The sequence below is a fragment of the Amblyomma maculatum genome, unplaced genomic scaffold (genome assembly GCF_055883805.1).
Source record: "Amblyomma maculatum isolate TAMU_Amacu unplaced genomic scaffold, ASM5588380v1 scaffold_13, whole genome shotgun sequence".
Classification (NCBI taxonomy): Eukaryota; Metazoa; Arthropoda; class Arachnida; order Ixodida; family Ixodidae; genus Amblyomma; species Amblyomma maculatum.
Genome location: NW_028146738.1, coordinates 34,757,575 through 34,785,271, shown reverse-complemented (window position 1 = coordinate 34,785,271; position 27,697 = coordinate 34,757,575). Strand labels below are relative to the sequence as shown.

The following is a 27,697-nucleotide window of genomic DNA, read 5'->3' as shown; positions in this document are numbered from 1 at the left end:
CCTAAAAAACCAAGGTTTATCATGTACATCGCGTACGCCTACCCGTAAAATCCATTTTACCTGACCGCACAGACGTACTCTTCTCACGTATTTTAAAAACATATACGAGTGTACACAGTAAAAAAAAAAAAAAAAAAAAAAAAAAAAAAAAAAAAAAAAACATTGCTCGTTATAGAAGCCCTATATACAATGTCCTTATTTTTCTCCTCTTCCTCCCGTTGAAAAAATAAACTACCAGAAGACAACGTTTGGCGAAATTCTCGTTTTTTAATTAGCCTTCTTATCCTGACATTCGCATGTAGCGTTGCTTGGTTTGGGCGAGCTGGTACACGTGTTAAGAAAACATGATGAAAAAACAGACAAGGACGACACAGAGTGAGACGGGACAGGCGCTCACTTGCAACTTGATTTGGAGAAAAGAATGCCACGCCAAATAATATATTACACATCGCAATATTTTTCCGAACACCCGATACCAGAGAGTGAGCATGCGCAAAGGAAATCAGGATTAACTGGGCAGGTAAGAATTGCTAAGAGCCTACTGCAGCAGAATTTTGATACAATGGAAGCTTCGTCAAGCATCTGTCCTTCAGATGCTGAGTATCAAGCTTCGGCTGCATCAACTTTTTTCTGCGTTGTCCTTTTTTGCTCTCCTGAAATGTCATAGGTAATTGTGGATGTAATTGCGCACGATCGTCTATAGACAGTGGTTGTTCGGTTGCTATATATTCGAGCGTTGCTTAAGAGCACTGTAGATATATATAAAAAAAGAACAATTTGGTGCTTAAGTTTTTTATGCCTGATTTTCTCATGAAGTTAAACTGTGTTTAAAAAAACATTTGGAGAGGTTTAACGGGGCTAAACCTAGTGTAAGAGGCGAAAGCACTCTTTTGGCCCAGTTTATTTCGGTAGAAGGTAGATGCAGATGGCGTCGTCTCTGTCTTCTCGCCAGCTGTTCGCGCCGCTTAGATAGCAGGGAATATTTACGTCCACTTAGAAGAGTAACAGGACAGCGTTAAATGGGCAGCCTGCTTATTTCAGAGTAGTAAGAACTATTACACGGGGTTTAAAACCGAATTTTGCTTCGGTTTGTCGCGATCCTCTTGAGCGCTTGATAAAAGTCAAAATGGGCCATACGCGAAAGTAGAAGTACTTGAATCGTGTCCACACCAAGAATCGAAACCATCAACTTCCGTGCCGCAGGCTAGCGCGCTGACCACTTATCCAGCTCACTTCCTGAGAACGAGCCAATAATTTCCTTGGCCAGCGTAGGGTCACCGGAGGGCATCGAGAGAAATAACAGCTTTGTTGTTGAGAAGAAGAAAGAAAATGCTAACGGCGGCAGCACTGACGTCGCATCGTCACATTATTTGAAAGACTGTAGAAATTATTCAATATCAAACCGTGTGCAACTTTGCTAAACCATGAAAACTAAACTGAACCCAGGTCTCGCTCCTAGTAGTTTAAACTCTTTTCAAGCCACGTTCAAAGTCCCGCCTTAATCTTTTGTTTGAAGATTTTTTCTATCCGAAACAGAATGCTATACGTCTTAATGAACGCTCGCATGTGGCGTGGAGAACCACAGTGCGACAATTTACAACTGAATTGTTAGAAGAGGTAGTCTCGTGCTATCATGCCATACGGTCTATGCAAACCATGATATCATGCACACAATGTGCAGTTAATATAGAAACTATGAACACCTACGTGCACAGTTGTCGTACCGCCTAAGTCGCGTGCAGTGGCACAGCACAACACTAAACAAGCTGCACATATGTTATTAAAGGTATACTGGGTAGTACCAAGGACGAATAAAATTATTAAATACTCGCAAGAAGACTTCCGTATATATGAAATATATGCCAACCGCATTTGGTTTTGCCTGCAGCAGCGCTGCTGATGTTAGCGCCGCTGCAAGTAAAACGGCGACATCGGTTGTATGATTTCTATTTAGGAACCATTTTAAAAGCATATGAGGGAAGATTAAACAATAAAAGTAACTGTGCGCTATTAAAAGAGACAAAGGGCGGTTGCGTCAAGAGGATATGAACAAAATATCCCATACAAAGATATAGGACTGCTGAAGTTTGACAGTGTTAAATCATTATTAAAACTACTTCTCCAGTGTCGACTTTTGCCTTTGAATGTGTTCGCGTTTGAACGGAAAGTATTCCAGGACTATGGCTGTACAAACTGAAGCCTTTCGGGAACCACAACTTATCGCATCCACTGCAACCACTCCCGGAGTTTTTAAATGAGTGCCTTGTGAAAGAGAAAATGAGGAGCTCGTAAAGATACGCGAAGAAAAGAAGCCTACAGTCGGCAAGGCCAAGCCTCTCCGACTGTTCGCTTCTTTCCTTTGCCTGGTGAAAGGTGTTTTGACCGCGTTGTATAGAGTCAGATACCGGGCTGTAGCTTCTGCTTGTTGATGCAGTTTCTCTGCATCATGCTGCCGCTTATCGTGGGTCTTCCTTCGCATCGCCTCAGCCTCTCTTTGCTGCACCACTGCGTTTTGCTGGCGGTTTGGACGCATCGGCTCTGCCTCCCGTAGTATAAAACTTCGTTAGCATGTCTTCGGGAACGTTGAAAACTCGTGCGACGAGAATGGTACTTGGAAGACAAAACCCAACCTTTTCACCACACGAAGCGAAGCTCTTTTCGTACCTTGCGCTTCGTTTCCTCAGTCCGCAAGCCTCATGGCTGCTTGCGTATATGCAGAGACGCCCACCAGCAGAACCACTCCATTTCAGCTGTCCGCTTTCCATGTAAGTGTTGACGCATGAATGCGAGTAGAATTTCAGACACGCGCTCAGATGGTGTCCTTGGAGCGAACTACGAACGATGACCGTATATTCTCGCCATTTAACTCTCGCACGCATGCTCTGAGGAACCAAACCTCTCCTTTTCCACATGGGCCCGCTGGCTTCATTCTGCCGCCGACGACTGCGTGATTTTGGTAACATAACTGGCCGCAGCAAACGCTTACGGCTATTTTGGTCAGTGAGGCTGGTAAAGTTTTCGTTTCAAAATAATCTTCTCTATGACGGTGTTGCGATGCTTAAGGCTTTGTTTACTTGTTGTGCTTGGGGATCAAAACATAATTCAGAAAAAAGAAACATGTATACCAAACACTAATTAAAGATGCAATTAAACCTCTACAATCATTACGACAGTACATAACTGGTTAGCTTTTTTTTTTTCATTCACAAAAAGACTCATTGCATCGAGCGATACAAGCTGAAATCGAAGACACGTATCATCTTTGCAAAACAAACACAGCTGTTATCAAGCCGGAGTGGGCAGCAGCTGAGGTTTGGCGCTGCGTGCGCTGGCGCTCTATCTTGTTCCCATGCAGCGAGAGTAAACAGGCTGAGTTTAGTCTACGCCCTCACTCTTCTTCCTTGGATGCCAAATCAAATCGCGCATTGCATATGCTGCATGCGAATCATGCCTTCGGAAATTTAAAGAGAGAATTGAAGAGGCTTATAATTCAACATGTACAAAGCAGTGTAATGCCTGAGAACTCTAGGCAAATCATGAGAACTGTAGGCAAGTCGTTTTTTGTTCGTGTTTAAACCTCTGATATAATGGCAGAGCAATGCTATTTCGCCATTCACCCTTCTCCGCAGGTCACAGCTACGCTGAAGATGATTTAGCGATAGATGCGGTGCATTTTCCACGCGTAAATGTTTGCCCACAGGACGAAAATCAACGTTAGAGAAAGTAAATTACGTATATTTTTGTTTGGCGGAATCGGCTCCCATCGAATTGCCTGGAAATATCCATCTAGAAGTTTCAAACTTAATTAATAATGACTTTATTCTCTAGTCTCGCGTACTACTTAAGAGCTATGAGAAGTCTGAAGATTGTTTCCAAAATAAATGTCAAAAACGTCGTATATTTTATAGGGACGGAAAGCTAGTTCACAAGCTTACACCACACGTGTTTGAGTTCTCTTTAATCCCTCAGGGAAATGTTGCGTGCACCAAAACTCGCTCGACATTTCTCATAGCTAGCGACGGAGAGCTACCCTCTTAGCTGGAAAAGCACTGGCGTTTAAGTGCAGCACACCGTTATTATAGGTTTGAAAAAATGACAATTTTTACGTCCTTTCAAGTTGACTGTAAACCGCTGCCTCAGCTCAAAAGGCCATAGTCGCGGTTTTTCATGCCTGTTCAAGGTAAGGGCGGTTTTGAGTTTCTGTGAACGTTTCTTATCGTGTGCAATGATATTTTTACACATGAGCAGGAAATAAACTCCAACCCAAGAAAATTACGCAAATCCAAAACCGTAAAACGGAAACCACAGATACTGGTTGGCATACGACATCGGCTGTGACGGCTTTTTTTTTTCTTTTTTCCTAAAACTGCCAGAGACTCTCGGTTATCTTAACTACCCGGAGCTGCACCACTGCGCGGCATGCGCGTTGCCAGCATCTCTGACATAGCGGAACGCCGCTTTTCAGACACCAATCAGTCTTCGCAAAGCGATTCATTGAACGAAAAACAGAAAGCAGCTCCTGAGTAACCATATTGCAAAATACGACAAATGTCAATCGAACATTGTCTTCGATAAATACAGCGTCTTCAAATGCACTTGTGGGTCTTTCATCTCGCTTCTTTTGGTTCATTTATGCGACAGGCAAAACAAAACAAGAAATTTCGAACGCTATGCAGGGATGGTAATACTAATACATTGAATGACGCACGGCTTGTAATATCGCATTCGCTGAAAACAGGTAGCAGGACAGGCTATGTTTTTCAACCTTCTTAATCAAACATGCTTCAATATGCGCGTGCGGCTTATAACGGAATATCTACTATCTACGGGGCATTACTGCCACACGGACACTACTCTGACTGAAGTGTCTGTGTATTAGTGCTGTTTTCTGAATTTGCTCCTGCCTATTTCGTCTTGACGAGCTACCGCCTTCAAGGGGTGGTTATACTCGAACAATGGTACTACAGAATCAGCCTTAAAATATCCGTGAAATTCGGGCCTAACGAGTTCAAAAGCTCCTATAGTGTGCATGTAATCTTCCGAACAATCTGCTGGAACATCTTCTGAGTGCACGCGGAATTGCTTTTACTTGTTGCGTAGGATTTTTGTGTGAGATATTTTTGACAGATTCCGAACTTAGTAGCAGTTGATTAATTTCTGCATCTCATGGCACAACAAAAGTTCCGCCACCCATCACTCAGGCTCAGATAACGCCATCGCGCTTGCGAATCTTGTGATGTGCGCGCGTCCGACCAACCCACAACTTCAGCGGCATAAGCTCGAGTGCAAAAACCGTTTGATTTCGGGGAAAAGATTGCACCATAGGGACGCTTGTCTTCCAATTTTGGTTTCTGAGAAACTGTACCGTGTTCAGGTGAAAAATTCGACATCACAATCTGAATACCATAAAGAATATAAACATAAAATTTGATTCAGATGAGTGAACATCAGTAAGATGAGCTTTACTGCACGTTTAGATTGCGGTCGAAGTAAGGTAGTGAATGGATATAGAAGATTAAATGCCTTTTTTTTCGCCCTATGGGGGGGGGGGGGGGGAATGGCACCACCTGTCCTGCGTATGAAGTTCGCCCGTTGCTGCGTATTTCATTTTCCGTAGCTTGGTAAATATATTTTAATGCCTTCTGCGATTGTAACCGTTCCTTTTGACTGGCTTGCGGGTAATCTTTTTCTTCCAGAACCAATTTGCGTGAAAAATCGCACTCCCAATAAAAAACCGCGACACATTTGCAGTAAGGATGGGCTGAAGTCGGCTACGAAAGAACAGTCTTTGTGAAGATTTCCCCTTTGTTTCGAGAGCACGGGTCTAAAAATAGAGCATCCGCCTTGTGTTCAGAAGGCGTTGGATTCAATTTTGAAGACCACTTTTCTAAAGTGTGCAATATTTCAGCCGGCCTCCGGTTCGGCTCTTGTGTGGTGAACTGTTTTTTAACTGTGCGGTGGAGCCGATTGTGCCCTTTAATTATACTACTGTCGATGAAGCTGTTTGTCTGGTGATTAGGATTCAGAAAGAGTTTTCGTCTCGACTCAAAACTGAACGTGGCGTGTGTAGGCCTCGAATGAGGGGAGTAAGGCAGGGGGGGGGGGGGGGGGGGAAGACGCGTTATAACACCGTGGCACACAGGAAAAAGTTATACGGCTAATTCCACAATCGCCAACTTGTAAGCAGAAGTGCAGAAGGCCTTCTTCATTATCCGCATTGGTGGAGGAGAGGCAGCTGCGCTATTGGTCGTGCGTGCCCCTGAAGACACTGCTGTCGGGAATCTAACCCCGTTGGCTGAAGTGCAGCCACCTCGAACAGACCGCGAGTTCAGTTCGGCTTGGCCCGAGACACATTGAGCATGCTTCACGCAGTTTTTTTAAAGAGCACCCCTCGGAAGAGTGTCTTGCGCCACGTAGAAAATACTTATAAGGTGGGCTAGAGCCACACTCAAGAATGCGCCACCGGACATCTTGAGATCCAGATGGCCCTGGTTATGAAGTAACGCCATCGATCTATTTTCACCGCACCAGCTTCTTTATGCCCTCATTACTGTACTTAAGGCGCCACTGGACAGGGCTAGCTAGCTTGCTAGCTGTTTAGGACAGACAAGAAAGCAGTGGAAAGTCTGGCATTCTATTTTTGTTACTGGATCTATTTCGGCTGCTTTCACATTCACTGGCGTTATTCTTTTCCCTCCATTCCACACTGCCCTCAGGCGCCAAGGTTCAGGAGCTATGCAAGACATGGACCAACGCCTGGCATTCGCTTCGGCCTTTGTGTCATTGATGACTGCAACGAGAAAGACTTGGCCAGTATCGCCCGTAGCCGTGAGTGGATGACTGTGTTATCCTTGGGCGGGACGTGGAAACCAGGTTTATTGCATGAACATATTAGTGAATTTCTATGCGGCTGCATCCTGGCACGAACGTAAGGCACATTGCTAAGCCGTCAAATAATTATTGCTAGTTTAAAGGGTTGGAGCAGGTGTGTCAAGAAAGCAAGAAATTCTTGTGCTAAGTTTTCGTGTATTTTCCAGCGGAAGAGGTGTTAGATTTGTCTACGTAATCACATACCCTCATTTTATTTTTAAATTTTTTAAATTTATGATTACCCTCAAGGCCAGGGGCATTTCAGAGGGGAGTGGTTACAAAAATAGAACAGACGTTAAAGAACAAAAATGAAAAATACAAGCGCCATGTTCCTGTTATACATTTTTAGCTGCTATAGTAAGAATATAGTTGTAAGTGCAAGGCAAAAATAACATTGGTGATTGTAACAGCAATGACTACAATTGTTAAGGGCCTGAGTATACAATGTTAGCTAAGTTGGCACGGAATCGCAGGCTGTCTTGAATGCTGGCTGTCGATCTGGGAAGGTGATTCCAATCTGCTGATGTGCGGGGAATAAACGACTGCGAACAAGCTTTGGTTTTGTATGATGTGATGCCGACTTTATGTGCATGATCAAGCCGGGATGAGATGAAATATGGCACAGAAATTAGTTCATCTCGTAGAATGGGGCAATTGTAGAAAAGTTTATGAAATAAGCATGACCGTGAGAATTTTCGACGGGAGGCTAAAGTAGGTAGATTTAGCATGTTTTTCATGGAGGTGACACTTGCTGTACGGTTGTAGTTAAGAAGGATGAACCGGGCAGAGTTGTTTTGCACTAGCTCGAGTGAATTAGTTAAGTTAGTGGAGCTTGGGTCCCAAATTGCCGATGCGTATTCGAGTTTAGTGCGGACAAGCGTTTTATACAGCGTTAGTTTTAATAAAGTACGAGCGGCGGAGAAGTTTCGGCGCAGGTAGCCTAACATGCTGTTAGCGTTGTTAATTACGGTGGTAATGTGGAGTGACCAAGTGAGAGAAGAAGTTATATGGACGCCAAGATATCGATATGATGTGACAGCCCCAAGTGCAGTGTTATTAGATGATATGTATTAGTAGCAGGTGATGTGCGGGAAACACGTAAAGCTTGGCATTTTGAAGAATTTAGCTGCATTAGCCATAATTTACACCCCGCGGATAAGGAAGTGAGTTCGTCTTGTAGAGCACAGAAATCGTTAATGTCGTTAATTTCCCGAAAAATAACGCAGTCATCAGCTAAAAGGTGAATGTTAGAAGATACACAATTAGGTAAGTCGTTAATATAAATTAGAAAGAGGAGAGGGCCTAAAACCGAACCCTGCGGTACGCCAGATTCGAAGGACGTAATGGGGAAGATGTATTGTTAGTAGATACGAAGTGAGAGTAGTTACAAAGAAAATATTCAAGCCAGGAAAAAAGAGTTGGATCGAGGTTAAGTTTGCTTAGCTTGAGGAGTAGTAGTTTATGGGGTACTTTTTCAAACGCCTTTGCGAAGTCGAGAAAGACGCAGTCGGCTAACGAGCGGCGATCGAGGATGGAATGAAATTTATGTGTGAATGATACTGTGTTTCGCAAGACAGCCGCTTACGGAAACCGTGCTGTGTATTAGTAAAAAATGAATTGGAATCCAAAAGTTTGCAATGCCTGAATATAATATGTGTTCTAAAATTTTACATGGAATGCTTGTTAAGGAGATGGGGCGGTAATTAAGGGGTGAATTCTTGTTCTTGTTCCATCTTTCCAAACTATGTATAATAACCTCGTTCGTGGTGCGCCTCTTGGCATCCCCTCATGTTATTACGCTCGTTTTCTTGTAGCGGCTCGATGCATTTATTCACTAAAGCCATTTTTGTGAGGCCCACCTAGTGGTATGAATGCTAGGATTGCTGGTCCGAAGCTCGAGGTACAAGAAATTTGTTGTCGTGAACAAGCGCCCGTAATATTTTTCCGAAAGCTGTCCTTTTCTGTCAGCGGAAATTTTGTTCTCACGATGCGTGGACGCGAGTAATGAGAAACTCGAACAAATCTGGCTGCGAAGTCTCAACAATGAATGATCGTAACAATGAACGTTTTTGTAGACATCGGTATCACAATGAGAAGGCAGAAGTGCACAGAATGTTCTCACCCAGTTGCTTAACCTTTCCCGCTGCGCCGAAGTCGAAGATTGAGAGTGGTACTGCAGAAAGGCTTTGCGGATTTTACTCAAATTGAAAACATTGCGTGTATCGTCGTTTAGGTTAAACCAATGATTAGTCCGTTTCCCTTCACATCGGGTATCTATACATCGTTTGGCTATTGGCACAGTCCAGTGCATAACATTTCAGTGGATACCGGCTTACTGTGGCATTCTGGCCAATGAAAAAGCACATGAAGCGTCCCCTAAACGGAAATCAGCATCAGAGATACATATAGACTTTTTTCACGAAATATGAAGCATCCATTCGGGCTTAAAGATTTGCTTGTAAAGAAGCGCATCGGCTCAGGAGCTTGCCGACACATCATAACAGATTTATTCACGAAGTCGACCCACATTTCATATCAAGACACCCTCCCAGATGTCGTCGCAATATGCAAACTCAATATCACCGAGTTCCCCTGAGCTCGGCATTTAAAACCTCTGTTATGACATTTCGGTCAAATAAACAATCCACAATGTGACAACTGCGGCACGATTGCAACCGTATAGAGCATATTTTGCTTCAGTGCCCTGCGTATGCTGACGAGCGTATGCCTGTGAACGTCGCATGGAGAAGCTGTCCCCAGTGCCTCTAACAATGGACAGCGTTTTAGGTCTCTTTACATATGCTAGGCAACAGTGCGATACAATGAACATTTTATTGATGTTTTTAACTTACATTGGAGACTTCGAAAGGTTCTAATTTCACCTTTCATGTTACCTTAATGCAATGTTCGCTCCCTGAACATTGTCTGTCCATTTGCCGGATTATGCATTACATCTTTTCATGTCATAATTTTACTCAGCGATGCACCCTAGTACACAAATAATTAATGGGTACATTTTTTCTCTCCCATACAGCTCTTTCCGTCTTTCGCGTCCTAATTCCATTTTTCACGCAGAGCAGCATGCCAGCGGATTCTTAACGTCGGCTAAGTCGTCTGTTTTTCATTAAAGAGTTGCTTTCTCACTCTCTATCCCAGTTCACTTAATTTCCTGAAATAGATGGTCCCTTCTTGTCACCTTGTGTATCTAGTTGATGCTGTAGGGTGCTTGAAATGTGGGGAACTTTAGTTACATTTCGAAGGTTGGCTCTTTATTAGAATGCATGTTTTCAATTACCAGAAAAATCAATTTATTTTAATGGAAGTCCTCTGCTTGGTTTTGACAATTACGTTGGTGTAAAAGCTGTGGAACTTCATATGCGATCTAATCATTTACCCCGCAGTGATAGGAACTGCCATGGAGATTAATATCAAGGACTGTGTAACCAGCAAGCAGGAGAGCATCAATCGCACTCAGGCCGCAATCATGTAAGTATATACAAGTGAACTTCTTTAACTATTCTTTACCTAATTTCACTGGCGCCTTGCATTCGAAGAAAACAAAGGTAGAACAATTTGTTTAAACTTCGCAAGGTACTAGATATCAGATACTAGATGGAAGTTTCGCATTTATACTTGGGATGGCCTGCTTTAAAATTCGGTTACCCTAAAGGTACTGAATGTAGGCTGCTTTTGCCCGATGACTAAAAGAAGGAGCATATAAGTTTACTAGTGCTGATGCGTTTTGTCATCATCTTCGAACGCATGTAATTTTGGCTAAATTCAGAGATATGAGGTGCACCAACACTTGCAATACTGTCTTTTTTTAGCTTCACTTGCTGCTAGTGGAGCAGCGACGTCAAGAAATTCACTTCCGACCAATTGGTTTGCATGCATAAACACTCGAGGAAGCGACGCCCGATATCCGGCTAATCTGAGCATATTTCGATGGTTAGCGATGTGTTTCATTTATTCTCGAGCGTAATTTTATTTTTGCTAACAAAATGCTGCGTTCCTGCTTGCACTTTCGCGTTGAAGGTGGCAGATCTTCATTCGCGGATATGAAGATGCACCGAAAGATCGTACAAGCTGCAGCGACTCTTGCACGCGCATAAGCAATGCGATGCGCATATGTATGTACTTGCTAGTGCACACATCCACGGGTTCATATCTTCTAGGTATTTGTGAAACAACGCGTATTCCACATATACAGAAAAGTGTTAACGTATAATATGTATGGTTCCGATGTGGTCATTCTGGTTGAGTTTCGCGATGCGCCCGGCTTTCGTTGAGAAGCGGAAATACTCTGTCCCGTACCAGTTCCAATCATGTTGGGTTTGTCCGGTTTCAGTTAAACCGGACATGACCTATCCTGTATATGAGCTCCATAAGGATTGGTCCTCCCTGTTTCATATCCATACCGGACTTGGATGTCCTTTGAGATGCGTACAGGAAATGGCTTCCTGTATTAGCTCCATACCGAACCGTACCGTCCGGATTGAGATTCATACCGGACCTGACCTATCCGGTATAAACCTGTCTAAGCTTCATTTAGGACGGGTCACACCAGTATAAAATTTACACGGGAAAATACTGGACCGGTTAAAACTCGTTTGACGTGATACGGGATTTTCACTAGAGTTATACGAAATTTTTGTAGTTGCGCGCAATTTTGTCTTCATGTTTTTGTGATTTTCGCGGTTTATTTCGAAAATTTTTCTTCAAGTTTAATTGACTGCGGCCGAGAGTTGTAGCCATTTTGTTTCCCGGTGGCCGCCGAGCAAGCTTATTACTGCTCACCGCCGATCCCAAATTCAGTAATTACGGGTACAGTCCAATGAAGAGATCCTTAATGACCTAGTAATTGTCTCGGCTATTGTATATACCATTGTCACATTATATTGTACGGATAATTAAGCATCCACAATGAAAAAAAAACTAAGAGCCACAAAAATTTACTAATGCCATATAATCTCATATATTTCTCATACACTGAATGTATTTGTGTGAGATGATATGAGGGATTTGGATTAAGTATGAGAAAACAAGTATGAATTTGTTGACACCTCATAGCTTTTTCGGTAGAAACTGTTCGAGCCAATGCCTGGGTGAACGTAAAAACTACAGAAGCCCATTTAAATCATTTACTTTCCTTATAATACCTGAATTCTCGTAAGAGAAGAGCTATGGACAGGCTGCTGCTGCACGTGTAATCTAATCTTTGTATATTGTAGGCCTCTGAAATGAGCCTCTAGATCCCATCTTCAGATCGGGCGATGGTACTGATGTTATTCAAAACCACTATTTTCACACTCTGCCCAATGTACGGCTGGATGGCTTCTACATGACCGAATCTCTGCGTCTTTTTCATGGTCACGTATTCAATCGTTAATGTAGCTACCCACATCAACGGTGTAAAACCGGCCGCATGACGCCAGAATCTTCTATACAACATCAACAAAACAAAGAACAAATTTCTGTTGCTTCTACTAGTAGCCTTTTTCATACTTAAATTCTCGTTGACTAGTTTTCACAATGTATCCTATGTTTATTCCCCAATGAAAAAAAGAATCGTAACGCTTGCTTTGCTTCCATATTTTTCCACTTGCACGAAACTTTTTGTACCTACGGGGTACATGCTAGTTCCCTTTTCTCTGGCTGGCTGCACTGCTTTCTGCATTTGGCAAGCAAAGACTTTGTTAAGCTCGACAGAATATTTATAGAGTGTATTGCTGCAGATAGGCTTTCACCTGTGAGTTGAAACTGGCTTTCGCTTCATACAGACATGATATTTGCAATGTCGTTTCTATCTTCAACAGCCTTCTAGTGACCAACTGATGGGCACAAATCTCTTCTTGGGGAGCAGCCAGTATATACCCAGTAAAAATAGTCGTAAGAAATTACAAGTTCAATGTCAAAACATCTGACCCTATTGTTAACGGGAAGCTCAGTATTCAATCGCAGATTATTTCGTTCATTACAGGACACGTGAAAGGTCCCGGCGGACATTTCCTGAGTGTTATCGCTGCGATATAAGATGAAACTGCCATACACGTATTGCATTACTTTAACGACTGTCGCGTAATAAAACTTAGTTCCAACACGCCGGTTGTAATAAGCCAGAAGTAGGTCATGTATTGCTTTAGCAATGCTCGATTCATTAGAGCCCACTAGTTTTTGTAAGAAACATTTGTTGTCGACTGTGACAAAGGTCGACTGTGAATAAAAATTCAGCATTTCTAGAAATCCTACCTGGTAATATCCATTCCGCATGCGTTTCAGAACTTAAATACCCTAAAGCGTTCAATGCCAAGGCCTGCTTTCTGCGGTCACGGGACACTGAACCAAGGAATAGCACGGCTATTTTATATCGAATGGAAGACCACTTACACGGGAGTTGGGCATTTATATTGAAGGAAGCCTAAAAGAAGCCTTCGGGCCTCCTGGCGAGGAATGGGTCTTTTATTTAAAGGTGAGAAACTCATTTCTCTCAAGAACACAGCAACTTCTCGCTGCCACATGCCTTTCTGAGGACAGAAAACTCAATTTTTGTGTCTTGACGCTGAAGAACACAGACAGGCTCATCCTTCTCGATAACTTAACAGAGGATCGACGCCAGTTTTGAGATACCTTGTTAGCTCACAAAGTTTACAAAGAAGGTTTGATGGAGGTACCACCTCGATACTTCGATTGTACTACTTCTTGAGCGTTTTTGTAGTAAAGATCATTAGGCACAATACCGCAGTTGCCATCCTTCTACGAATGAAGCAACTTCACACTGGCATCCCTGAGGGCCTCAACGATGAGGGTGAGGCGACGCGTGCTTACTTTCTTGAGGTCTTGAGAAAGGGAATCTCCACCTTTTATACATGGACCGGTTGGAGTCAACTGCGGGTGCTTTTTTTTCTAGCTGTCCGAACAAGTTAGAGCAGCTCTGTATTGTCGAGTCGCGAATACTTGCAGAACTTCTGCCAAAGATTAAGGAGGCCATTCCTTTACGTAGGGTATTACGTCCTTCCCCAGCATACTTTGTTCTTGGAGTGGAAACGATCTTGCCCCGTAGAAAATCAGTTGTATTTAACGCCAGGCGCCGGTTTTGTCAAAATATTTTGCTCCCTATTTCACGAGAGGTCTCGCTTCCGTAAGCGATGCTCAGACATTCCGAGTAGACTCTGGCTAGCTTCCAGGTCTCTGATTGAAGAATGCGGCACCTTCGCTTGGCATAACTACCTGAAGATATGAGCCCCCGAAATGAACGGAGGACATCCGGATGTAGGTAAGAGTTATAGACCAAAAACATAAGTTGACTCATATAGCAGATGAACGGTGGTATAAAAAGAAATCATTATAGTGCTCTTTGTAAAAGAACTGAATTCCTTTCTAAGGCGGGCAAGGAATGGATGAATTAGGGCGATGAAGACGAGACAAAAGAGCGAAACCATTGCGCTGAACTTATATATATATATATATATATATATATATATATATATATATATATATATATATATATATATATATATATATATATATATATATATATATACACTCGTCTAGTTTTCTTAATGCTGCCTCTTAACGAGCAGCATTCATTTCGTTGCTAGTAAAAAGGAATCAGCGAGGTGTTTGTCACATTCTTTCTTGCCCCGTCTCATTAGCGCTGTTTAATCCATATTTTAACCATGTACCAATCAGCCTGCATTCGCCCTTTTCTATATGAACGATACGCCATAATGAAATTCATCACATACCATATTAGGCCCCTTATACTTCAGCTTCATTGCGTTTTTCTAGTGTCATTGGGCCAATGGGTACTTCAGAGTCGAAAACCCCACCATGGCTACTGGGTTGTGACCATTGGTGGCCTCATAACAGGCGGAAAAATGTGCACTTAGAAAGGCGCGGGTTGAATTTTCATCTATATGAAAGTAGCGAGCACAGCATATTTTCTATGTACTGAATTATATTTATAAAGTTCTTTTATTTTGATATAGGAAGTTGTTTTTTACTTTTGATGTTGTTTTTCGTTACGTTCACAGAAAAACGTTGGTAGTGTCATATGTGGTTGAAACTAAACATTTGATATGTGCGTGAAATATCGTCTAGGCGGCGACATTTTAAGATGAATGATAGGAGGAATAAATCAATACTTCGTTACTGAAAAAAAAATTGTTTCGAAGGCCCTTCCGAATTGATCGTTTATCCCACGGTCACGAAATCGCTAACAAGACATAAACAGGCAGGAAACCATATATTGAAAAGGAAGAAAACTGAGATTGTGAAACATACTGCGTAGCTTGAATGTTTTCATAACTGATTCTTATTTGCGCTATAAAACCTCTTTTCACTTTTATTCCGCGCTGTTTCAAACTTATTCACAGAATATAATTTTGGTATTGTGGATACTGCTTAACGTAAATATTTGCGAGTGCAAATTAGCATTTCAATAGATATATTTTTTTTAGAGAGGAAGTTAGAAAATTGATTGTTCGGTACCACTAATGTCTCCAGTCTCCGATTTCGCCGATTGCTGTAAGAAGCGTAATGTTGAAACCCTAGCCTGGAACCGAAAGCGAAAGGGAACGCGGCGTGTTATACACATATTTTACATTTAGTCAGTTTCGCATAATCGGCTGCAATTTTTTTATGGCGGGAGTAATTCTGAGTGATGCCTTCGTTAAGTAGGAAGGGTCCTAATTTAGCGAAATATCTCAACACTGCGCCTAAAACGCTGTCGTGGCTTTTATTAAAAGCACGTTATTTAATGAGGGGATTGTGATCACCGCAAGAAACGCAGGCGAATGATTCCTGGACAACATGGAATGTTTTTGCTTTATACAGGCAGCAGGAAGCGCGTTATATCGACACGTGGCAGGGTTAGTCCACGAAGGTTGGTCCAAGATGACGTAGCGCACAAAACACAGAAGCACAGCAGCGTCAACCTTCTTCTAGCATTAACCGTTGCTGCAACTTTGTCTTCTTCTGTATCACTGTTACTAATCGTTTTCTTCAACATTGAGGCATAAATGTCACATTATACTCACACGGAAAGCACAGGTCCGGTGCGCACTAGGACGAACTACTGCAGGGGTAGTACGGCTTCATTCGGGCGGCATGGACAATCTCGTTGCGCGGCGTAGAGGACTGTTGCGGCGGATGTACAGGGGTGATCTCGTATGTCACAGGAGTGACTGGCCGTAAGAACGGTAGGGTCCTGCGTAGCGCGGCAAAAGCTTCTCACACAGCCCAACTTTACGAGCGGAAGTCCAGGCCAAGACGAGAGAGCCCAGAGAGTAGCGGACATCCCGGTGGCAAGAACCATGGCGCCGTTTTTGAGAATTTTGGGAGGAAGCTAGTCGGCGGCGAGCAATAACACGGGCGGCGTCAGCTCGGAAGATGGTGTCACGAGCGTAGGAAATGGCGTTCGCGGTGAGAGGCAGTAGGCTATACCATATAGAAGATAAAAGGGTGAGTAACCCATTGTGTCTTGACGGGAGGAATTGTACGCGAACGCTACAAACGGCAAAGTCACATCCCAGTCACGGTGATCATCCGAGACATACATTGACAGCATGTCCGTGAGCGTGCGGTTGAGGCGTTAGGGGAGGCCATTCGTTTGTGAATGGTAAGCGGGGGTAAAATAGTGCTTAATGGAGCAGTACCGAAGAATTTCGTCGACTACTCGAGCAAGAAAGCAACAGCCACGGTCAGTGAGCAGCTCGCGTGGAGCACCATGGAGCAGGATGACGTCGTGGAGAAGCAACGCAGCCACGTCAGTTGCACAGCTGGTGGGTATCGCCCGGGTGACAGCGTAGCACGTAGTATAATCCGTGACCTTCGCAATCCATTTATTCCCTGACGCAGAAAGTGGGAAAGGCCCGAGGAGATCAAGGCCAACTCGGGGAAAAAAGGTCTACTAGGATATCGATCGGCTGCAGGGATCCAGCGGGCATAACCGAGGGCTTCTTCCGTCGCTGACACCGGTTACAAGAAGCCACGTAACGACGAACAGAGCGATAGAGGCCTGGCCAAAAGAAGCGGCAGCGGACGCTGTCGTACGTACGAGACACACCAAGATGACCCGCTGTAGACGCGTCGTGCAGCTTCTGAAGAACGGTGGTACGCAGGTGTTCGGGGACTACGAGCAGAAGTTTGGCGCCATCTGGTCGCATAATCCGCCGGTATAAGGTGCCGTTGTGGAGTACGAAGAGAGCAAGCGTAGCATCAAGGTGATCAGTGTTGAGGCGATTGATAATGCTGCAAAACTTGGGATCTAAGCGCTGCTCATGGCGAATGTTTGAAAGGTCAGAGATTGCCAACACACATGTGCCCTCATCACACCGCTCGGAGGTGGCGGATCTACCGGGTTGCGGGACAGGCAATTGGCGTCAGCGTGCAGCCGGCCAGACTTGTGGACGACAGAAAAAGTGTATTCCTGAAGGCGGAGGGCCCAACGGCCCAGGCGACCAGTAGGATCCTTCAACGTAGAAAGCCAGCATAAGGCATGGTGGTCGGTGATGACAGAGAACGGGCGGCCAAACAAGTAAGGGCGAAACTTTTTAATGGCCCACACGAGAGCTAAGCACTCACGTTCTGTGATTGAGTAATTCGGTTCAGCTGCAGAAAGGAGGCGACTGGCATATGCAATGATGCGAGTGCGACCCATGTGCTGATGGGGGAGTGTGGCACCAATACCGTGACCACTGGCATCGGTGCGTACCTCCGTTGGTGCCGAAGGATTGAAGCGTGCCAGGACGGGCGGGTTGGTGAGGGCTGCAATGAGCGCAGAGAAGGCTTGGGATTGTTCTTTGTTCCAGCAAACTGGAGCGTCGTTATTCAAAAGATTGGTGAGTGGATGAGCCGTCTCCGCAAAGTTGGGTACGAACCGCCAAAAATAGGAGCAAAGCCCAAGAAAACTACGCACGTCATTGGTACAATGGGATGTAGGAAATGCACTTACAGCACGTATTTTGTCTGGATCAGGTTGAACGCCACGGGTGTCGACCACGTGACCGAGCACCTTGAGTTCACGTCCCAGCCGAAGCTGCACTTCTTCGAGTTCAGCTGAAGGCCAGCTCTTCGGAAGACGCCAAGAATGGCATTAAGGCGATGGAGATGGCTCTCGAATGTAGAAGAAAATACAATGACGTCATCGAGATAGCACAAACACGTCGTCCATTTCAAGCCGCGCAGGAGAGAGTCCATTATGCGCTCTAATGTTGCGGGCGCAATACACAAGCCAAAATGCATCACCTTGAACTGATACAGGCCATTGGGAGTGGCGAAGGCGGTCTTCTCTCGGCCCCGTTCGTCGACTGCGATCTGCCAATAACCGGAACGAAGATCAATGGAAGAGAAATAGCTAGCACCGTGCAAGCAGTCGAGGGCATTATCTATCCTGGGGAGCGGGTAAACGTCCTTTTTTGTAATATTATTGAGGTGTCGGCAACCAATGCAGAACCTCCAGGTATTGTCATTCTTTTTAGCAAGCACGACAGCGACGCCCAGGGACTGCTCGAAGGCTCTATAATGTTTTTTGCTAACATTTTGTCTACTTCATCTTGTATGACGCAACGTTCAGAAATGGCGACGCAGTAAGGACTTCTGTGAATTGGGCTGGCGCCTCCGGTATCGATGCGATGTGCAACGAGGGACGTTTGTCCTAGGGGGCGGTCACCAAAATCGAAAATATCGCTGTACGAAGTCAGAAGACTCGTAAGTGCTGTAGCATGGTCAGGGTGCAAGTTAAGTGCAGCCATTTCTGATATGCGGGCCTCCGGAGGTGAGGATGGTGCAGGTCGTATCGACACTTTAGTAATAGGGTCAGGTAAAAGGGCGGCCACTGTCACGTCAGATGGTGGAGTCAGTTCGGCGAGAGTAATACCCTCCGGAAAAATGTGCACAAAAAGGCCGAAGTTCAAGAGTGGAATATAAGCATTGTTATTTTCTACGTGCACAATGTCATGAGGAAGAGCGATTCTACGCTGCAGTGTCACGTCTGTTATGAGGCAAACAATCTAGTCGCCATCAGGAACGGAGAGGGAAGGCGACATGAGCATATACACTGTAGCTTCTGGTGGCAGGCGAGTAAATGTAGAGGAGCGGAGACGGAGCGTTGAAGTATCAGATGCCTATCCGTCCGGACAGAGCGGCAGGTCTAGATTAAGCAGTCCAGAAGAACAGTCAATGAGCGCGGAATGTGCAGTTAAAAAGTTGAGTCCTAATATAACGTCGTGAGGACAACTGGTGAGGACTGTAAATAGCACAGGGATGTAGCGGTTGGCAATGGTTATTCTCGCAGTACACATACCAATCACAATAGCTGTGTTGCCATCAGCAACACGAACGGTAGGTGAGGAAGCGGGTGTGAGGGCTTTGTTGAGGCGTTGACGGAGCGAGGAGCTGAGGACGGAAATGTGGGCACCAGTGTCAATAAGGGTAGAAACTGAGACTCCGTCCACAAGAATGTCAATGAGGTTACGTGTGGGTGCGAGGATATGTTCCGAATTGACAGTCCGAGTCGGTAATGCAGCGTCACTCCCGGGCGCTTCACTCTCTAGTTTCCCGAGTAGGTGCCGGCGTAGGATGGGGAGGAGCTGCGACGAGGCACCGGTGAACGCCATCGACGAGGCCGTGGAGATGGAGATCGGCTGGAGTGACGGCACTTGAGACGGCTTCGGTGTGAGGTTGATCTGGGTGAGGAGGGAAGTGTCTAGGTCCACCATATGCGGGGCGGAGCTCTTCAAGTTGGGCAGAGAAGCGCCGAGGTCCGTATTAGTACCGACGGTCAGCGTTGTGATAAGAACGAGGGATGGGGAAGGTACGACTGCGGCTATAGCGTGAAGTGTGGCCGGCTCGACAGTAAATAAAACAGATTGGCCTGTCGTCTGAGGTGCGCCAATCTGCTGTATTGCGACCAATGTAGTGACGTGGAGGAGCTTGGCTAGTGGTTGCAGCAGCCACTACAGGAACAGGATGCGATGGGGGCAAGGGTGGTACGGGGTTGGAGGTAAGACTGATGTTGGCAAGTTCCTGGCAGACAACAGCCTGTATTTATGGCCACGGTGTCGGGCAGTGGAGATGGGAGTGGTGCAGGAGCTAAGGCCTCGAGTTCTCGCCTGACGATCCGAGTCATGGTTGTGGAATGAGAAGACTTGCAGAGGAGCCTGATCATCGCCGGATGATGTAGCTGCCGTGTTCGGAAAACGCTCAAAGTGATGTACCAGGCTTCGCTGTTTAGCCCGCTCGAATCTTTGGCAGATTTGACGCACTGACTCGACGGTAGAGCAATCCGAACGCGTCATCTGCGATTCCCTTGAGGATGTGCCCTACCTTCTCACTTTCCGGCATAGAGCTGTTCGCCCCTCGACACAACGCGAGCACGTCTTGAATGTAGGCGAGGTAGGACTCCGTGGAGGATTGGGCGCGAGACGAAAGTTCGGTTTTTGCTGCAAGAGCCAGTCCAATGGGCTTCTCGAACAAGTCGTGAAGCTTTTTCTTGCAAATTTCCCAAGTCACCAGCTCATGCTCGTGATTTTGGAACCACGTGAAAGCGGTTCCCGCCAAATAGAAAATGAGATTCGCCAGCATGATGGTCGCGTCCCAGTGGTTGTTCCTGCTGCAGCGCTCGTATTCATCCAGCCAATCGTCAACATCTGTCTTGTCTTCGCCGTTAAAGATGGGAGGGTGGCGGAGTTTTGTGAGGATGAGTGGCTGCACCGATGTTGCTGCGGTGATTAGGAGCTGCCTCAGAGGTCATAGTGGCCGTTGTCGACGTTGTGATCTCAGGTAGGTGGCGGCCACTGAGCAAATACAGCTTTTGGCTGCCTAAATAGATTTATCTGTGCACACGGGGATCTTAAGCCACCCCCACCAAGATGATACGTGGCAAGGTTAGTCCACGAAGTTTAGTCCAAGATGACGTAGCACACAAAACGCACAAGTACAGCAGCGTCAATCTTCTCTCTAGCAGTAACCGTTGCTACCATTTTGCATTCTTTTGTATCACTGTTACTGATCGTTTTTTCAACGTCCAGCGACACAGGGAATATATGTCACAATATAATGATGCGATTCTCGTGACCATGATAAGCTCCAACAACCGCCTTCTTGACCTGGGGCTTATTTCGGACGCTCTGGAAAACATGTCAGATGTCCCCCAACGGATGCACCTTCCTTCTACTTCAGCAACGTATATGTCACGGGGCTATGTTTCAATCCTCTTGTATATGTGCGTCATATGCAAAACTTCATACTATGCAGAAACGTGTCTTCACCACTGTAGACAGCGCAATGTAAACAGGCTGACCCACCTGCCCATAGCGCTCGAACAACCTATTCCAGAGCAAAGGAACTGAAATTATAACTAAACTGCTAGCCGAGAAAAAGTCATCATATCTAAATGTTTTCCTGCGTTTCTCCTGGCCTTTGATTAAAAGATTCTAGCTCAACAACTCGGTAAATGTTTAAATATTCATTGCCACTCTCGGACCGAGGTCGGTGTGAGCGCTCTGCAAAAACGTGCTCACCTCAGCGAAAGTTTAAAATGTGAGGTTTTCCTTGTAGCAGGTGATTTATATATGCCGACTAAATAATACATCGTTTTTGAAGATGGTTTGTAAGAGTTGAGGAGCCCTGCATGGCTGTCAAAGCAAAAGGAAAAGAAGTGGCGCCTGTGCTTTTGTGACTACTGTGATAAATTGCATAGCGAAATCAGCTTCGATATGCAATCAGCAATAATATACAAGCGAATGACACTCGCTGTTACTGACATTAACTATTCAGATTGTGAGCAAATGAGAAAAATCGCGAAGAATAACGCCGAGGGTTTTCTCTATGATCAGTGATCAACAGTAACGATGATTCCAAAAGGCGAACAATCTTCAAAGCAGTATTCAAGCTCGGTGCTGCAAAGTGCGCGCAAGCATTCGAGTCGAAGCGATCTTCAATGAAAGAGTCCGATCTCGCTGAGATAATTTGCGCAGATGTGCGATAACTCATGCTACATTCAGGGCATGACCATTGCAAAGACAGCACCGGAATGCAAGAAAGCAGCTCGGCCAAGCAATCAAGAAATTCTTGCAGCTGTGGCAAGTGAGGACAACCGCCGGAAGCGCCCAACCTCGTATCGAGGGAAAGGTGTGGTTGCTCAGGCTATGACGTTGAATAAGGTACCCTGGTATTCAAAGCTGGTCTGTTGCGTTGTGCCAGGATTATGACCAATAATATTGTTAAAGCTTGACCATTAAGGTTGCCAGTGATAGAATATTGACTACTCCAAATACCCAGCCCATTAATTCGAAATTAGTCCCGGTGTACTGTACAGTGTATGTGGTGTGCATTAGGAAACTTATTTTATGCCGGCATTTGCGGGCTCGGCTTCGTACATGGGGTCGATGCCCCCAACTTTAATAATACAGTGCATAATACGCCATCTGCAATCACCAAGGCGGTGTAGCAGCTTCCCGCACGTTATATGAACGCGACATTCGTAGGTCGTGGATTCGATTCCTAACATCGGCGCGTTGTTTTTCCTTCCGGTTTGCATTGGCTGTTCACTATCCTAATAATCACCATAAGACAAATTAAATTCCTGTAAATGCCTACAGTATAAGCATAAACAAACACAACGTTTGCCTTGCACTCGTACACTGCTCGCTCCTTTAAATTCTTTAAAGGCGAGCCCCTAATTTCCCTCTCATTCGTCTGCTTAATACCTTGCGAGGGTCTCGGTTCTGCCAGTCTGGAGGTCGCAACGGTAGCGTTAGAGGGCTGTAGTCAGGCTGCCGCCCTCCCTAATGATCACGTGCTACGTGACGCTAGCGGTATAATATGATGTTTCACTTCCGCCGCTAGGGTTGAGGATGGCGCTTGTGCACGCTCACATGTTCCAACCGGTTAGTAAACATATAACCCCAAGCAAGTGGGACATCCGTCGATGTAGCTCAGTTGGAAGAGCACTGGACGCCACATTCGGACGTCGTGGGTTCGATTCCCACTATCGGCGCGTTGTGTTTCCTTCCGTTTTGCGTGTAATGTTCTTTATCCCAACATTTACCATAAGACAAATTCCGGAAATTCCGGTAAATGCCAACAGTATAACCATAAAAAAATCCAACGTTTGTCTTGCACTCGGAGACTGCTGGCATGTATATATATATGCATACATATATATATATATATATATATATATATATATATATATATATATATATATATATATATATATATATATATATATATATATATATATATATATATATATATATGCCAGCAGTCTACGAGTGCGAGACAAACTTTGGGTTTTTTATGGTTATACGGCTGGCATCTTCCGGAATTTCTAAATATATATATATATATATATTCAGTTCAGTCGTTCAGTCGTGTCCGACTCTTCCTGCCCGTATGGACCATGTCAGACCAAGCTTTCCGGTCTCTCACTATCTTCCTAACATCACAAAACTTCATCTGCAGTGCCTCGAGGATAAGCATCGCGTTCGCTTCCTACCCCTTCTCCGGCAACCCTCAACCTTTCCCAACAACAAATCTTTCTCCAGCGACTCCTCTCTTCTCATCGGATGACCAAAGTAACTGAGCTTTAACGTTAGTATTTGACCCTCCAATGAGCAGTCAGGGTTTATGGTCGACAATATCGACTGATTTGATCTTCTGGCAGTCCAAGGAACTCTCAAGTGTATTCGCCAGCACCACAATTCAAACGCGTCAATTCTTCGGCGGTCAGCCTTTTTCACAGTCCAACTCTCGCATCCATACATCACAACTGGAAAGACCATAGCACGAGTTATACGTATCTTCGTTGGCAGACTGATGTCTCTGCTCTTTACTAGGCGGTCAAGGCTAACCATTGTTCTCTTTCCTAGAAGCAGGCGTCTCCTAATTTCATGGCTGCAGTCTCGTTCCGAGGTAATCTTAGAGCCCTCTTGGGCTCCAAGATTACCTCGGAACGAGAGAAAATCTGTCACAGCTTTAACTTCTTGTCCCTTGATGCTCCAGGACTTGATAGGGCAAGACGCCATGATCTTTGTCTTTTTAATGTTCAGTTTAAGCCCAAACTTCTCACTCTCTTCGTGTACGCGCATCAGAAGTCGCTTGAGTTCCACTTCACTTTCTGCCATTAAAGTGGTATCATCCGCATATCTAAGGTTGTTTATACGTTTCCAGCAATCTTCACTCCAGCTGAAGACTCGTCCAGCCCGGCCTTCCTCATGATGCACTCTGCATATAGGTTAAATAGGCAGGGCGACAGTATGCAGCCTTGCTCACTCCTTTCTCAATCGGAAACCAATCAGTAAGACCATGCCCAGTTCTGACTGTGGCATCTTGCCCTTCATACAGTTTCCTGAGGAGACAGATGAGGTGAATTGGAACTCTTATTTCTTGGAGAGCTTGCCACAATCTGCTGTGATCTACGCAGTCAAACGCTTTCGCATAATCAATAAAGCAGAAGTAGACGGGTTTCTGGAACTCGCTTGCTTTTTTCATGATCCAGCGAAGGTTGGCAATTTGGTCCCTAGTTCCGCTGGCCTTGCGACACCCAGCTTGCACGTCCGGAAGCTCCCGATCTACATTGGTCTCTAGTTCCGCTGGCCTTGCGACACCCAGCTCGCACGTCCGGAAGCCCCCGATCTACATACTGCTGCAGCCTACCTTGGAGGATTTTCAACATCACCTTGCTATCATGCGAAATAAGCGCGATCGTGCGGTAGTTGGAACAATCTATGGCACTGCCTTTCTTTGGATTGGGGATGTAAACTGACCTCCTCCAATCCTGTGGCCACTGCAGGGTTGTCCAAATCTTCTGACATAATGTATGCAGAATGTTAACAGCGTCATGGTTGATGTTTTGAATCAACTCCGCTGGAATTCCATCAATTACGCTAGCTTTGTTTTTAGCAAGGCTGGCTAATGCCCATTCAACTTCACTCTTCAGGATGCCCGGCTCGAGATCAGTAATCACAACCGTCTTATAATGGGTTTGCGCATTCGGGTCCTTCTTGTACAGTTTTTCTGTGTATTCCTGCCATCTCGTGTTTATCTCTGAGGCTTAAGTGAGGTCCTTGCCTCGTTTGTCCTTTATCACGCCCAGCTTAGCACAGAAGCTTCCTTTGATATCTTTGATTTTCTTATACAGAGCTCTTGTGTTCCTTAATTGGCTGTTGTCCTCAACTGCATGGCACTGTATGTTCAGAAAGGCATTCTTATCTCTTCTTGCTATTTCCTGAAAATCCGCATTGAGAACCTTGAATCTTTCTCTTTCCCCCATAACTTTTGCCATCCTCCTTTCCTCAGCTATTTGCAAAGCCTCTTCAGATAACCAGTTTGCATTCTTGCATTTCTTTTGCTTTAGAACTACCTTAGTAGCAACTTCTTGCATTATATCACGAACATCAGTCCACATCTCTTCGGGCTCCCTGTCTTCTAGATCTAATTCTTGAAATCGATTCCTCACTTCCACAGCATATTCTAATGCAATTTGATCCAGATCATACCTGAAAGTCCTTCTAGTTTTCGGCGTTTTCCTAAATCGAAGCTTCATTGTGGCAACAAGAAGCTGATGATCAGTGCCACAATCCGTCCCAGGCCTTGTTTTTACTGCTTGTATAGCGCTTCTCCATCTCTGCCGGCAGAGAATATAATCGATCTGATTCCTGTACAGACCGTCCGGTGAAGTCCATGTGTACAGGCGCCTTTTGTGCTGTTGAAAATGAGTATTCGCTATGGTCAGGTTGTTTTCTTGACAAAACTCTACTATCCTCTGCCCAGCTTCATTTGGCTCACCAAGATCGAACTTGCCTGTTATTCCGGATATTTCTTCACTCCCCACCTTAGCATTTCAGTCTCCGATGAGAAAAACGACGTCTGGTGATGGGGTGCGGTGTAAAAGGCATTGTAGATCCGCATAAAATCTCTCAGCGTCCGCTTCTTCAGCAGTAGCGGTCGGTGCATAGACTTGGATAACTGTTATGTTGAAAGGGTGGCCTTGGATCCGAAGTGAAATCATTCGGTCGTTTTTGGTGTTGTACCCTAGCACTGCTTTGCCCATTCTCCTGTTTACTATGAGGGCGACCCCATTCCTTCTCTTGGATTCGTGCCCGCATTAAAAGACATAATGGTCGCCGGAGTTAATTTATCCCATTCCGGTCCACTTGAGCTCGCTGATACCGGAGATATCAATGTTCAATCTGTCCATTTCTCGCTTGACGACATCCAGTTTTCCTTGCGTCATAGATCTTACATTCCATGTTGATATGTGATATATCTCCTTGCAACATCGGACTTTCCGGTCGCTTCCCGACACATCCACAACTGAGCGTCCTTTTGGCTTTAGCTCAGCCGCTTCATTCGTCCTGGAGCTACTAGGAATCGCCCTTTGTTCATCCCCAGTAACATGTGGGACGCCTTCCAACCTGGGGGGCTCATCTTCCGGCGCCATATCGATAATGGTATTGTGACTGGCCATAGGGCTTTCTTGGCAGGAAATACTGGAGTGGGTTGCCATTACCTTCTCTAGTGAATCACATTTTGTCAGAACTCTGTGCCGTGACCTGTATATTTTGGGGGGCCCTACACAGCAGAGCTCACGACTTCATCGAGTTTCGCAAGTCCTCCGCCATGACAAGGCAGTGATCCATGAAGGGGCTATAGATGACGTCATGTGGCTCTACTCAGATTCGCGCTTGCACCTTCATTTGCTGGTATAATATATATATATATATATATATATATATATATATATATATATATATATATATATATATATATATATATATATATATATATATATATATTATACCAGCAAATGAAGGTGCAAGCCCGAATCTGAGTAGAGTCACATGACGTCATCTCGCCCATTTACCCAAGCTTGTTCGCTCAGATTCAGTGACTAATACCTTATCGCTCATGCGCTTGTTATGACGTTCGCTGATGGGAGAGAAGGTGATGCAAAGGCCTTGTTAGAAACTCGGTGGTGTCGGCTCGTCACGCTCGCTGCTACTTGCCCCATTCCGTGGGCCGGCATTTTGACGCGGGAGAAGACATTGCAGGCATATTGGCCTGCCACTTTGCGGGTCCGAGGAGACATGGCCTTAGTTAATTTTTTTACTCAAACCAAGACTGAGAGCACCACAATAGAAGTGCCCAAATGGGCTGGTCACGAGGTTTTACTGGTATTTCGCGGGCTTTCTTCTGAGCCCGGAAAAATTATATATATGGGATGATTTCGTTATTGCAATTACTGGAATGGAGGTTTCTGAAAGTTCTCTCCAACTTTCTCATTCACATTTTCGGTCTGAATACGATATTTAATTATTTAGAAAATTATGCATAATTAGCCAATTAAGTAATTTCAACACAAAAATTGCCTGTAGAGCGCAAGGAACCTGGCAGTTGTATGCAACAGGTTTCTCTGACCTACCTCAAATATATTATTTTGTAACGCTTGGTTCAAGTTAACTGGGACACCCGGTATAAAGGTTTATAAATATAGTGATAATTTTACGAAATAGCGCTTAGTGACAGAAAGCAGTCACCGTACCCGAGGTTTTGGAAACGTGCCGGAAGGAATAATTGCTTGAATCTTTACCTACAACTTCAACAATTCTTTGCAAAGCACTCATGGTTGTATCATGTGATTTGGCTTCCCGTCTGAAATCATCCGATAGTAAACCTGAAACTGATTTGGTCACAGAACCTGAACCGATGTCATATCCAATTTTAATTGTATTCCGTTCATTTGAAGTGTAAGTTTCCAACAAAAAGTTCGGCAAATATTGCGTATTCCTTTTTCTATAAAATCCGTCCGCCAAGTACGTTT

General features: G+C 44.8%; 1 protein-coding gene and 1 non-coding gene across 2 annotated transcripts in view; both read left to right on the top strand.

The window, feature by feature from the left end:
• Positions 1-27,697, top strand: part of LOC146172550 (nose resistant to fluoxetine protein 6-like) — a 116,198-nt gene that overhangs the window by 8,388 nt on the left and 80,113 nt on the right. The window contains exons 3-4 of the mRNA XM_084585797.1: positions 6,717-6,828; positions 10,272-10,356. Coding sequence (XP_084441923.1) covers positions 6,717-6,828; positions 10,272-10,356 — 197 coding nt within the window. The remainder of the gene's footprint in view (positions 1-6,716; positions 6,829-10,271; positions 10,357-27,697) is intronic.
• On the top strand, positions 22,798-22,870 carry TRNAW-CCA (transfer RNA tryptophan (anticodon CCA)). Its single transcript has one exon. It is a non-coding gene; the product is annotated as a tRNA-Trp (tRNA).